Source organism: Hoplias malabaricus, chromosome 4 (assembly GCF_029633855.1).
Source record: "Hoplias malabaricus isolate fHopMal1 chromosome 4, fHopMal1.hap1, whole genome shotgun sequence".
Taxonomy (NCBI): domain Eukaryota; kingdom Metazoa; phylum Chordata; class Actinopteri; order Characiformes; family Erythrinidae; genus Hoplias; species Hoplias malabaricus.
In genome coordinates this window covers 14,267,613-14,282,332 of record NC_089803.1, presented here as the reverse complement: position 1 = coordinate 14,282,332, position 14,720 = coordinate 14,267,613, and the positions used below count along the sequence as shown (strand labels likewise).

At 49.2% G+C, this 14,720-nt stretch overlaps 1 protein-coding gene across 2 annotated transcripts in view; it reads right to left on the bottom strand.

The window, feature by feature from the left end:
- Nucleotides 1–14,720, bottom strand: part of fam135b (family with sequence similarity 135 member B) — a 100,467-nt gene that overhangs the window by 46,702 nt on the left and 39,045 nt on the right. For both annotated transcript variants that reach the window (XM_066669236.1, XM_066669235.1), the window contains 2 exons: nucleotides 13,684–13,775; nucleotides 8,579–8,658 (listed from right to left, as the gene is read on the bottom strand). In XM_066669236.1, the coding sequence (XP_066525333.1) occupies nucleotides 8,579–8,658; nucleotides 13,684–13,760 (157 nt within the window). In that variant the 5' untranslated portion in view covers nucleotides 13,761–13,775. The remainder of the gene's footprint in view (nucleotides 1–8,578; nucleotides 8,659–13,683; nucleotides 13,776–14,720) is intronic.

Sequence of the window (14,720 nt, the reverse complement as noted above, 5' to 3'; positions counted from 1 at the left end):
CACTGTGTCCATGTGGCAGTGTGTGGACAGAATGTGGGCGCTGTCAAATGTGCTCTATCAGAAAGCAGGTTCCCCCACTCACAGGGGAGAAGACAGTGATGGACGCTGACAGTTATCAGGGTGGAGTAGCTAACAGGCTCTCCCAATGTGGCAGCAGAGCATACAACATTCATTCATTCATTCATTCATTTATTATCTGTAACCGCTTATCCAGTTCAGGCTCGCGGTAACATACAGGGGTTTTTAAAAAAGAGGACACTGGGGACACAACTGCATCTGTCGTGATTAGGATGTTGTGGCTGTAGCACTTTAAGATTTAGGCTTGTGGCTGTGTGTGTGAGATATTGTGTTGTATAATAATAATAATAGGTTAGTGTCGCAGTCACACAGTTGCAGGGGCCTGGAGGTTGTGGGTTCAAGTCCCACTCTGGGTGACTGTCTGTGAGGAGTTGGTGTGTTCTCCCTGTGTCTGTGTGGGTTTCCTCCGGGTGAATGTCTGTGAGGAGTGTGGTGTGTTCTCCCTGTGTCTGTGTGGGTTTCCTCCGGGTGACTGTCTGTGAGGAGTGTGGTGTGTTCTCCCTGTGTCTGCGTGGGTTTCCTCCGGGTGACTGTATGTGAGGAGTGTGGTGTGTTCTCTCTGTGTCTGCGTGGGTTTCCTCCGGGTGACTGTCTGTGAGGAGTGTGGTGTGTTCTCCCTGTGTCTGCGTGGGTTTTCTACGGTGACTGTCTGTGAGGAGTGTGGTGTGTTCTCCCTGTGTCTGCGTGAGTTTCCTCCGGGAGACTGTCTGTGAGGAGTGTGGTGTGTTCTCTCTGTGTCTGCGTGGGTTTCCTCCGGGTGACTGTCTGTGAGGAGTGTGGTGTGTTCTCTCTGTGTCTGTGTGGGTTTCCTCCGGGTGACTGTCTGTGAGGAGTGTGGTGTGTTCTCTCTGTGTCTGCGTGGGTTTCCTCCGGGTGACTGTCTGTGAGGAGTGAGGTGTGTTCTCTCTGTGTCTGCGTGGGTTTCCTCCGGGTGACTGTCTGTGAGGAGTGTGGTGTGTTCTCCCTGTGTCTGCGTGGGTTTCTTCCGGGTGACTGTCTGTGAGGAGTGTGGTGTGTTCTCTCTGTGTCTGCGTGGGTTTCCTCCGGGTGACTGTCTGTGAGGAGTGTGGTGTGTTCTCCCTGTGTCTGCGTGAGTTTCCTCCGGGAGACTGTCTGTGAGGAGTGAGGTGTGTTCTCTCTGTGTCTGCGTGGGTTTCCTCCGGGTGACTGTCTGTGAGGAGTGTGGTGTGTTCTCCCTGTGTCTGCGTGGGTTTCTTCCGGGTGACTGTCTGTGAGGAGTGTGGTGTGTTCTCCCTGTGTCTGCGTGGGTTTCCTCCAGGTGACTGTCTGTGAGGAGTGTGGTGTGTTCTCCCTGTGTCTGCGTGGGTTTCCTCCGGGTGACTGTCTGTGAGGAGTGTGGTGTGTTCTCCCTGTGTCTGTGTGGGTTTCCTCCGGGTGACTGTCTGTGAGGAGTTTTTGTGTTCTCCCTGTGTCTGCGTGGGTTTCCTCCGGGTGCTCCGGTTTCCTCCCACAGTCCAAAAACACACGTTGGTAGGTGGATTGGCGACTCCAAAGTGTCCGTAGGTGTGAGTGTGTGAGTGAGTGAATGTGTGTGTTGCCCTGTGAAGGACTGGCGCCCCCTCCAGGGTGTATTCCCGCCTTGCGCCCAATGATTTCAGGTAGGCTCTGGACCCAACGCGACCCTGAACATGAATGAATGAACGAATGAATGAATGAATAATAATAAAGCTGTTAGTTTTATTTTTTACATTTCCATGCCAGTGTAAAAATATAAACAAATACATGAATTAAATAAAAAGGTCAGGTAAGGTCAACATTTGTGTTTGAGGCGTTGAGGCGTAGATGCAGGTACATGTTGAACATTATTGGCGTAGAGAAGTGGGACTTAAACAGACGTGTTTAATGCTGTATAATCCAATGAAATAATACAATGAAACTAAATTGTGGGGGGTTCTACTGGTTCCCCCGGTCCTCCACTAACACTGAAGAATTTGCGTGTATCAATCTGTACTGGTTGCAGTTTGAAACCGCTGGATGCTCTGGAGGAGACTGTGTCTGATCGGCTGTAGACGTCTCTTCTCAAACAAAATTATTGTGGTGTTGAAAATTGTTTAAATGAGAATAAAAATAACAGGCCAGTTTCATTCCACTTGAGAGCCAAATAAAACAGATTGTTTTCAAACATTTACATCAGCAAAAAAAGAGGAGGCTCCCAAGTGGGGACACTGTCCAAGGTTTCGCTGTGTTGTCAGTATTTTGGCAGGACTGGCACTGCTCTCCGAGGAGAAGGATGGGAACAGGCAATGACTAAACAAGATGGTTTTGATGCCTGTTTTTCAGTAGTTCATTTGGTTTTTGTGGATATTTTTAGTAACTGGGTGTCAAAATAATTCAATGGAATCATTCAGTTCGATTGAATTCAGGTTCGTTCTTAGCGCAAGTTTTATTTCTTTTTGCTGGTGGTGTCAGAGAACGAGAAAGAAACCTTGAGGAAAGCTGAGACCTGGTCCTACACGGGTCTTTTGAAACACCATTTTTTTGGGGGGGGCGTGGTCTGTACGTAGAGTATGGAGTGCTTGGAAGTAGCAGTGACCTCTGTAGTCCACGCTCTTCATTATTTTATAAGAGTAACTGTACATTTATGTGTAAGCATTTATACAAATTCTCTTAGCGAAGTTAAACCCAGCTGTACGTTGTCTTGGTCCAGCGATGCACATGATGAGCTCATGAAAACAAAGGAGACAGGGGCACCAACAAAGTACACGACAGTGCACACTTCATATTACAAGCCACAAACTATGGAGTGAGATCACTGTCTTTTAGGCGAGAGCGCAAAAACGACACTCAATCGAGCAAGTCAGACTCAACGAGAGCAGAGAATCAAGAAAACAGAGCGAAAACAGCAACAGCGAGAGCAGAAAAACAAGCGCTGTGCCGCTTTCTGTAGCTCCGCGCTCTCGTTTCACTGTTTTCAGTGCGCTCACTTCTCGGTTTTAACAGGAAATACGTCACAGATTCAAGACCCGGTAACCGACTCCTAGTGATGGCACTAAATGGTTAATTACACAAAGCTTAGTGACACAGTGCACATGAGTGCACATCTGGTGGCCAAAACCTCAAAGTGCTTTGTGTATCTCGCGAACAGACTTTTAAAACCGTGTTTGGGCGAATTACAACCATGTATTTGTTGTTTAAATAAAACAAACCCCACGTCTTCAATACCTCATTGTTGATTTGGGTTGATTTGGCAGAAAACTTTAATGGATGAATAATATATTCTGTTACAACACATACAACAGTCATATATTAAAAATATGTTTAGAATACACTCATAACTCCCCTTGATGAGGCGCAATGGGAAAACTACACTGTTGTAATTACATTCACACTGTTGCAGGTTGGCACTTCTTGTGATGTAATTATTCATTCATTCATTCATTATCTGTAACCCTTATCCAGTTCAGGGTCGCGGTGGGTCCAGGGCCTACCTGGAATCACTGGGCGCAATGCGGGAATACACCCTGGAGGGGACGCCAGTCCTTCACAGGGCAACACACACTCATTCACTCACACACTCACACCTACGGACACTTTTGAGTCACCAATCCACCTACCAACGTGTGTTTTTGGACTGTGGGAGGAAACCGGAGCACCCATTGCCTGTTTTTTTCCATAGGCGAGGCTCATGAGGGCTTGCTTTATGAGGTATTTAACATGAGAGAATTGTGTGTGAATGCCTTCAATCTTCAGATTCAAGAGTGCCATCACTAGGAGTCAGCAGACCTTTGAGAAGTGAGCGCAAATTTCAGAAGCAAAGAAAAAACTAGAGCGCGCACTGAAAACAGTGAAACGAGAGCGCGGAGCTACAGGAAGTGCTTGTTTTTCTGCTCTCGCTGTTGCTGTTTTCGCTCTGTTTTCTTGATTCTCTGCTCTCGTTGAGTCTGACTAGCTCGATTTAGTGTGGTTTTTGTGCTCTCGCATAAAAGACAGTGATCATGAAAAACTCAAAAAGGTTCTGAATATATCCAGTCTGGACAGAGTCTCTGAAAGGGCCATTTTTATTGACTTCGACTGCGGTTTACAAGTGGGCGAAAAGCCAAAACACACTATAAAGTTGTTTTTAAAAATACCTGTGTACGTGTGGACAAAGCCCACAACTCCAAAGAGACCCCGTCTTCCTCTGATCAACACCGGACTGCTGTATGGTTTATATGTCTAAAGAAGCATTGTGAGGTCACAGATTTACACATCCACACTACACAGTTCATTTCCGTTTGGCTCTTTCCTCTCATCCCTTCTTTCTTTCTCTTTTTCTCGTATTTTCTTTAGCCTGCAGCTGCTGCAATGCAGACCTGACTGAAAACTGAATTCCTGTGTCTCTCAAACCTGCTCATTTCTGCCCTCGCAAACACACCTCTTCCAGGTGTAATAATAACCAGCAGAGAGCCGAAAATACAGGGGACCTTATCAGAGACAGAGTGTGTGTGTGTGTGTGTGTGTGTGTGTGTGTGTGTGTGTGTGTGCGCGCGCGCGCCTGCATGAGTGTGATACAGACAGAGAGAAAGAGAGGGAGAGAGAGATTGTCAGGTTTGTCCATGCAATAAAGCAGGAGCATATTTGCAGCCGAGAATGTGCCACCTGTGTCAGGCGGAGGGAGCCAGGAACATGTGGAGTGTGTCTGGGTTGGTGGACACACACACACACACACACAGATAACTACTTATCTGCCTCAGAGCACTGCAGCCTTCACAGGGAGCTGTGAAAATGCTCCAACATGTTTAAATAAAATATAAGGCCCCATAGTAACTGTAGACCAGTGGTCACCAACTTTTTAGGCACAAGGTTACCTTTTGAAATCTCAGCAAATAAAAGATCTACCAGGCTTAGGCTACACACTCCTCACAGACAGTCACCCGGAGGAAACCCACGCAGACACAGGGAGAACACACCACACTCCTCACAGACAGTAACCCGGAGGAAACCCACACAGACACAGAGAGAACACACCACACTCCTCACAGACAGTCACCTGTAGGAAACCCACACAGACACAGGGAGAACACACCACACTCCTCACAGACAGTCACCTGTAGGAAACCCACACAGACACAGGGAGAACACACCACACTCCTCACAGACAATCCCCCGGAGGAAACCCACACAGACACAGAAAGAACACACCACACTCCTCACAGACAGTAACCCGGAGGAAACCCACGCAGACACAGGGAGAACACACCACACTCCTCACAGACAGTCACCCGGAGGAAACCCACGCAGACACAGGGAGAACACACCACACTCCTCACAGACAGTCACCCGGAGGAAACCCACGCAGACACAGGGAGAACACACCACACTCCTCACAGACAGTCACCCGGAGGAAACCCACGCAGACACAGGGAGAACACACCACACTCCTCACAGACAGTCACCCGGAGGAAACCCACGCAGACACAGGGAGAACACACCACACTCCTCACAGACAGTCACCCGGAGGAAACCCACGCAGACACAGGGAGAACACACCACACTCCTCACAGACAGTCACCCGGAGGAAACCCACGCAGACACAGGGAGAACACACCACACTCCTCACAGACAGTCACCCGGAGGAAACCCACGCAGACACAGAGAGAACACACCACACTCCTCACAGACAGTCACCCGGAGGAAACCCACGCAGACACAGGGAGAACACACCACACTCCTCACAGACAGTCACCCGGAGGAAACCCACACAGACACAGGGAGAACACACCACACTCCTCACAGACAATCCCCCGGAGGAAACCCACACAGACACAGAGAGAACACACCACACTCCTCACAGACAGTAACCCGGAGGAAACCCACGCAGACACAGGGAGAACACACCACACTCCTCACAGACAGTCACCCGGAGGAAACCCACGCAGACACAGGGAGAACACACCACACTCCTCACAGACAGTCACCCGGAGGAAACCCACGCAGACACGGAGAACACACCACACTCCTCACAGACAGTCACCCGGAGGAAACCCACGCAGACACAGGGAGAACACACCACACTCCTCACAGACAGTCACCCGGAGGAAACCCACGCAGACACAGAGAGAACACACCACACTCCTCACAGACAGTCACCCGGAGGAAACCCACGCAGACACAGGGAGAACACATCACACTCCTCACAGACAGTCACCCGGAGGGAACCCACGCAGACACAGGGAGAACACACCACACTCCTCACAGACAGTCACCCGGAGGAAACCCACACAGACACAGGGAGAACACATCACACTCCTCACAGACAGTCACCCGGAGGAAACCCACGCAGACACAGGGAGAACACACCACACTCCTCACAGACAGTCACCCGGAGGAAACCCACACAGACACAGGGAGAACACACCACACTCCTCACAGACAGTCACCCGGAGGAAACCCACACAGACACAGGGAGAACACACCACACTCCTCACAGACAGTCACCCGGAGGAAACCCACACAGGCACAGGGAGAACACACCACACTCCTCACAGACAGTCACCCGGAGGAAACCCACGCAGACACAGGGAGAACACACCACACTCCTCACAGACAGTCACCCAGAGGAAACCCACGCAGACACAGAGAGAACACACCACACTCCTCACAGACAGTCACCCGGAGGAAACCCACGCAGACACAGGGAGAACACACCACACTCCTCACAGACAGTCACCCGGAGGAAACCCACAGAGACACAGAGAGAACACACCACACTCCTCACAGACAGTCACCCGGAGGAAACCCACACAGACACAGGGAGAACACACCACACTCCTCACAGACAGTCACCCGGAGGAAACCCACACAGACACAGAGAGAACACACCACACTCCTCACAGACAGTCACCCGGTGTGAGACTCAAACCCACAACCTCCAGGTCCCTGGAATTGTGTGTCTGAAACTCTAACTGCTGCACCACCGTACCGCCCCAAAGTTTTGACATGAAATGTCAAAATGTAAAAAAAATCCCCATGTGAGCGAGGCCAAAGGCAGCAGTGGCAAGTGACAAACTCCCTCAGCTGAGGAAGAAACCTTGTGAGGAACCAAGGGTTAAAAGGAGGGACCTGTCTTCCTCTGGTCAATCTGCTGGTAATAACAGTTAGTAGCCTGTAGGATGCAGCTTCTCTGAAACTGGTCTGAAGTCAAAAAATTATACATTTATAAGCAATGTATCATCACTGTGATTAGCTTTGATTACCTTATCTTTGCACTCAAAAGGGGCTTTAGACTGTGCATATCTCTTGCCGTGCATATAACCTACACTATGTACACTACGGGCGCACGTTTCCACGCGGCAGCACTCGAACTCGACAGAACACCGAAGTATAGTGTGACTCCTGCTGTGTTGTAATTTGTAGTCCGCATGAAATTATACTGTAATATCTCCAGCACTGAAACCGAAACCGTCAGAGAGGCAGAGACAGAGCAGCAGTGTCAGTCAGGGATGTGAAGCCCTGTGTGACCACGGCTTTATACGCCATCTGCTTAAGTAGCTTGCGAACCACTGCGGAAAAAGACTGACACAGCTCTAGTAACTTCAATGCCCCAACTGAAGCAGCCATGTTTTATCACAGAACTATCAAAATAAAGCACAGGATGTAACAGTCAGCTCCATTAACAGCTACCGTGTTTCATCTACATATATATTCCAACATGATTAGTCTTATACTATAAAGGAGCTGAGGGTTATATTCTGTGGCAGCCATGGGCCTAAATGTTTGAGAATCCGGTTTGGGAAGCTGCTCTGTTTGTGTTTTTGGCTGTTATCCATTGCTCAAGTCTCTCTGAAACAAGACACCTGACCCACAGTGGTGTGTGTGTGTGTGTGTGCTGTTACAAACCGAAACCCATCTGTTGCTCTGCGTACCTGTCCTTCAATGATCAGGACCCCCACAGAGCAGGGGGTGGTGGATCATTCTGACGTGGTGGTGGTGTATTAGTGCGCACGGTCGTCCTCTGGTACCTCATTGACACTGAGGCGTTTAAACTCCAGCAGCCACTGCTGTGTCTGATCCACTCGCAGTGTCACTGCAGCGCTGAGAATGATCCACCTCCACATCACACCTGCTCTGTGGGGGGTCCTGAGCGCTGAGGAACAGGGTGAAGTGGGGACAGGGTCAGTAATCTGGATACTCCAAAAGCTCTGGACACTGGTCCTGAGTGTTCTCTGAGCACTAAAGGCTACTGTTCCTCAGTGTCCATAGCTGGGTGTGCTTTGAATTCTGTGCAGCAGCGTGGAGAGAGGGGGCGCGGGGGTCAGCCGGGAGTGTCTGGCAGCAAGCCGAGCACAGAAACCCTGCTGTTTAGTGGAACACATGGATGAATGATGGATGCTTGGGCGGATGATTCATAGACGGAATAATAGAAGCATAGATGGAGAGATTCCTGGACGAATGGGTGGAAGTACAGACAGATGAGTAGGGGACGGAGAATGGACGTATTGATGGAGGATTGACGGACGGACGAAAACGCAGCGGACACATAGATAGAGCACGTGATTACCTGTGTATCCAGGCGTGGTGACAATAAGCCTGTGTGGCACTCGTGGGGACACCCTCAGCCCCGCCCTCACCTGATAGAACCTGTAACCAATCAGAGAAAAGGGGAGTTATTACCAGAGTGATTCTTGCTTTTGTACATCAAATACAATGTGTATTTGAAAGCACGTATTGTCCATTCTCTCAACTCCGCAGACCACACAGGAGCCTTTGTAGTTCTACCCTTACAGACTGTAGTCCATCTGTTGCTCTGCATACTTTATATACCCCCTTTCAGCCCATTCTTCAAAGGTCAGGACCCCCACAGAGCAGGTGTGATGTGGTGGTGGATCATTCTCAGCGCTGCAGTGACACTGACGTGGTGTGTTAGTGTGTGTTGTGCTGGTGTAGAGTGGATCAGACACAGCAGTGGCTGCTGGAGTTTTAAACTCCTGTGTCCCCTGTTGTATGCGTCCCTACCAATGTTTAGTCTGCTTCAACTGGACCAGCACCAGTTCGCTGCAAAGTGAGGTATACCAGCCCTACTTTTGAGCAGCTGAACAGACAGATATACTTTTAACCACGGCCTAAAATGTGGGTTACACAGTAGCTTTCTTTAGCTGTGTCTTATCTGTTTCTACAGCCCACAGCTCAGATCAAACCCACATCCACCATAAACGCTGCTCACCGTTCCCTAATCCGAGACACTGACCTTGAACCTCTCCATGGGCGAAGCAAACAGCAGAGCGCTGTACAAACGCAGCTGAATTATTAATCCCTACAGGAAAATAAATAATGAATAATACATATTACAGCACGTTTGTCCTGCGCTGACGGGTGTCCGAGGAACCAGAACCAAACCCTGTGATCTCCACGGAACTGTCTGTGGTACCTGCTCGGGCTGTAAATGAGTCGTGAAAAGTGTTGGTCAGTGCAGTTCTGTCTGAAGCGAGCGCATTAGAAGCTGCTAGATGGTCAGGAAGGTGCAGGGGTGACCTCCGCTTGCGAAGTGAAAGTGATTTGATGTGAAAGCACTTTGCCTGTTCTCTCGGGGCCCGAGGCTCTGACCGTGGCCAGGTTGGACGTCTACACTCCGAGAAGGTGCTATTATTAAGGCTGCTGTATGCAAGGGCGAAGAGTTTGCACTTTCACAACGTACGTGGCCACGCTTTTAACTTTCAAGTCGTACTGCACTTGACAAACAGCCACACATTTCAGATCATGGATTCCTGTCCTAATCTCACTTCTGTTCGTTGCTATTGATCGGAACCAGAGGTTGCCATGTCGACAACGCAATCACTGCCGTTGTATTTTGTTATCACAATAACCAGGGAACCTACACATGTCCCAACATTTGCAGACACCTCATCTAACGAAGGGATTCAGCTACGTCACCCACTGTGGACACAGTTGAACACACACAGTTATATAACAGTTTGCATAATTTCCACATCTCTTCCACACTGACAATTAGAAGCAGGCACTTAGCTAATGCCAAGAACCAGCTGGAACAGCATTAAGGCCCCAGCCCAGAGCTGAACAGCAGCTATGGCTCAACACACTCAATGACTCAGTTCAATTTGAAAGGGGACATCATCTTCAGTTTAATGTGCAACTTACAGTGTGGATCTGCAGCCCTCCAACCCACACACTGTGAAAGAAGACCACCCAAACCATTTTCTGTGGGCTGCCTAAAGGCCCTTTCACATATGAACACCACAAAAGACACGGTTAAACACAGCAAAACAGATACAACATTCATTCATTATCTGTAACTCTTATCCAATTCAGGGTTGCGGTGGGTCCAGAGCCTACCTGGAATCATTGGGCGCAAGGTGGGAATACACCCTGGAGGGGGCGCCAGTCCTTCACAGGGCAACACACACAATCAAACATTCACTGACACACTCACACCTACGGACACTTTGGAGTCTCCAATCCACCTACCAATGTGTGTTTTTGGACTGTGGGAGAAACCGGAGCACCCGGAGGAAACCCACACAGACACAGGGAGAACACACCACACTCCTCACAGACAGTCACCCGGAGGAAACCCACGCAGACACAGGGAGAACACACCACACTCCTCACAGACAGTCACCCGGAGGAAACCCACGCAGACACAGGGAGAACACACCACACTCCTCACAGACAGTCACCCAGAGGAAACCCACGCAGACACAGGGAGAACACACCACACTCCTCACAGACAGTCACCCGGAGGAAACCCACGCGGACACAGGGAGAACACACCACACTTCTCACAGTCACCCGTAGGAAACCCACGCGGACACAGGGAGAACACACCACACTCCTCACAGACAGTCACCCGGAGGAAACCCACGCAGACACAGGGAGAACACACCACACTCCTCACAGACAGTCACCCGGAGGAAACCCACGCAGACACAGGGAGAACACACCACACTCCTCACAGACAGTCACCCAGAGGAAACCCACGCAGACACAGAGAGAACACACCACACTCCTCACAGACAGTCACCAGGTCCCTGGAGCTGTGTGACTGAGACACTACCTGCTGCCCCACCGTGCCACCCACAGATACAACAGAAAGAAATAAGAGCATTGAGTAAAAACTGAAAAAACGAGAACAAAGAAGGAAGAGATGTGAGTGAAATCGGCTAAAAACCAGAGCCTCTGCTCCTCGCTCCTCACTGCTGTGCGCTCAGGGTCGAGGTGAACTGCGCTTTAAGAACAGAACTGTGTTCCACGGTGGGGAAAAAGGGGAGAATATATCCGCTGCAATGCAGCACTCTGTTGTAAACACTATGTAGTTCTCTGATGATTATTTTCACAGCACTGACACATACCATTAACACTTTGCCTTCCTTGTTTTGCATATATTGTGTTTTCATTGATTTACCTAAGAGCTCTCAGGCCTGTGTGTGTGTGTGTGTGTGTGTGTGTGTGGATAATGAGTTGCTGACCACTCTTTATCCAGAGGGCTTTCCTCCAGCTCTGTCTGGGACTACGTTGCGGTCAGCATGAAATGTCTAAATATTGATTTATTTCCACACTGTCTCTTCATTTCATCAGTTTGTGCTTCCTCTGCACTCGACACCACTGAGAAATGCGATCCTCCACACTTTGCACATCAGAACTAACACTGCAGCTGTGTACAGAACAATATGCATTACAGAGATCTGGATACGCTTACACCCTCTTCACTCTGTTCCTCAGCGCTCAGGACCCCCACAGAGCAGGTGTGATGTGGTGGTGGATCATTCTCAGCGCTGCAGTGACACTGACGTGGTGGTGGTGTGTTAGTGTGTGTGGTGCTGGTGTAGAGTGGATCAGACACAGCAGTGCTGCTGGAGTTTAAACCCCTCAGAGTCTGGACTGAGAACAGTCCACCGACCGAGAGAGAGAGAGAGAGAGAGAGAGAGAGAGAGAGAGAATAAAATTCATATTTCTGATGACCCTGTGTTTGGGTCAGACCACATCCAGCTGCCAGGTTTTAATCCCTGAGCGAACACACACACACACACACACACACACATTGTGCTGCATAGCATTATGTGTGACCTTTACTTTGTGTCACTTGTGTGATATTATGCACAGCGCTCATGTGAACAGGGTCTGGGTTTGGAAGACACACCGAGGGAGAGAGGGAGAGAAGGAGAGGATGCTACTGTAGAAAGAATGCAGTGAAAAGAGGAGAGGTGGAGTGGAGGAGAAGAGGAGAGGAGTGGAGGGCTGTTTTACATGGTGATTTTATAGGACTGCGCAATCGGACATGATCAGACACCATCCAGGAGTCAGTGTAGTAATCAGAGTAGCCTACATTTTAATGTAATACTTTATATGATACATAAATATGACATAATTAATGTGTGTACATATGTGGCCAAATAACAAACACAATCAAGTGGTAAGTGCCGTGCTGAATTCACACCAATGAAGTTGTAGTTATGTAGTTAGGCTACAATGGGTGGGTCTGTATATATATATATATATATATATATATCTATATGGTGCTTTTCGACTGCATGGACTGCACTGTCCTCAACTCTACTCGTGGTTCAGAGCGAGGCGAGTAGGGACTAAACCGCGGCGTGTAAACCTTGCAGAGCGCTGACTGTCCAGAGAGAGTCATCACTGCAGACGACCAGCACTAACTCTCCATCTGTAAAATCTCCAGCTGCAGCAGAGATCACGTTTGTTTTTATCCGACTCACGACGGCAGCTCGTAAAATGACGCCGTGGTCTTTTGAAGAGGTTCAAACGCTCCGTGGATCGGTGGCCGATGAAAGAATCCAGCGAGAGCTGGACGCTGCAACAAGGAAGGAACAACCTCTACTGATCTGTCTGAACTGATGAAGGAGCTGTGTTCAGTCCCAAACAACAACAACACGCCGATACACCATGAGCAAACACCGCTTAACGTTACTGCTGCCGTTGTTGTGATTTCTAAAGTCTGCTGTCCCTGTTGGTGATGGCTGCGACATCATCAACTACATTTGGGGGGTAAGCTGTGGTAGTGAAAAATGAACCAGGGGCCAATCAGAGAGTGTAGTCGAGTAGAGTAGTTACCATGCAGTGGAAAAGCGCTATAACGGAATTGAGCAGCTGTGTATTTTGGTACTAGCGGGGGGTCCTGGAACCAATCCCCTGCGGATACCGAGGGGCGGATGTAACGCCATTCATACTGTGAGCATAAAAGCTTAGGATACAGAAGCTAGCAAAAAGCATAGTTTAGCTGTAAGCTAATGAGAATTGAACGTGCGTATCCCGAATGTTTTGTGTTTCCACGCTTAAAATATCCCAGTCAGTTACACAGGAAGAAAATATGTGACTTCAACAGAATTGGCCTCTTACAGCTAGTTTCGATGGGCATGGACTATGTTGATGTAACACATCTGATGTATGTGCAACACATTTCAACCATGTGAATTTAAAGCAGCAGTTCAGGAGTATCCTGAAATAAAGGCCGAATCTGGCAACAGATGATTTACTCGTAGAAGCCTCTCACTTGTTTTTAAAGAAAGAAGCTCAGACTGGTGTTTACGATACTTCCTGCACTTGACCAAATGTCCAAAACTACAGCACTTCTTCATATCAGTCAGTCATTAGTTAGGTCTACAGCAGATAAAAGGCTCATGAACTTACCCTCTCTGGAAGAGATCCACATTGTGAAATTTGTGGAGCTCCACAGAAAACTCCACAGTACCCTGGACCTCAGACATCACCTATTCCATCACCTGCAGAGAGAGAGAGAGAGAGAAGGAATGAGACCACTGGGGGAAAAGAGTAAATAAATAAAGCCGTAAGCTGTGCCCGGGTGATGGTCTTCTGGTGGTCCTGCCTAGCAGAGATCGGTCAAGAAACGCGGCTGTTGAGCTGAGCTGGTTGAATGTGCTCTGTGCTGCTGCAGAAGAAAGATATCATCCCTGCAACTGACTCCCGACACTAAATCTGTGAATATTCAGCCGAGTGTCCTCATCCGAACTCCTGCCCTCAGCCCCACGTCCCTCACCTGCCTGCTCCACCGCTCCCTCGCTGCTGTTTGCCCATCGCTAAGGAGTCTGTTTACCTTAGAAACCTATTGTTGGCTTGGGAAAATAACAATAGCCTCCACAAAGGCCACAGAAGGCGCCAGGCTCAGCACAGCGTCCGGCCTCAGACTGGTGCCGCCTCCGTTCCGTCTCTGATCTTCTCCGGCAGTGAGTCATCGATAGGGATATTAGACCTGACAGACGCAGGGTCCCGGGAGCTCTGCTTCATAGCAACAGAGCCAAGAACACAGCAGACGGAGACATGAGATGAACAAAGGTGTACACCAACAAAGACCACAAGCCATTCAGGCCTTCTGCAGTCTGCAGTGCAAGAGACTATCCACGTTTCACACTCACACCTGTGGACAGTGTCACACACTCACCCACTCACTCACACCTGTGCACAGTGTCACACACTCACCCAGTCACTCACACACTCACACCTGTGCACAGTTTCACACACTCACCCAGTCACTCACACACTCACACCTGTGCACAGTTTCACACACTCACCCAGTCACTCACACACTCACACCTGTGGACAGTTTCACACACTCACCCAGTCACTCACACACTCACACCTGTGGATAGTTTCACACACTCACCCAGTCACTCACACACTCACACCTGTGGACAGTTTCACACACTCAC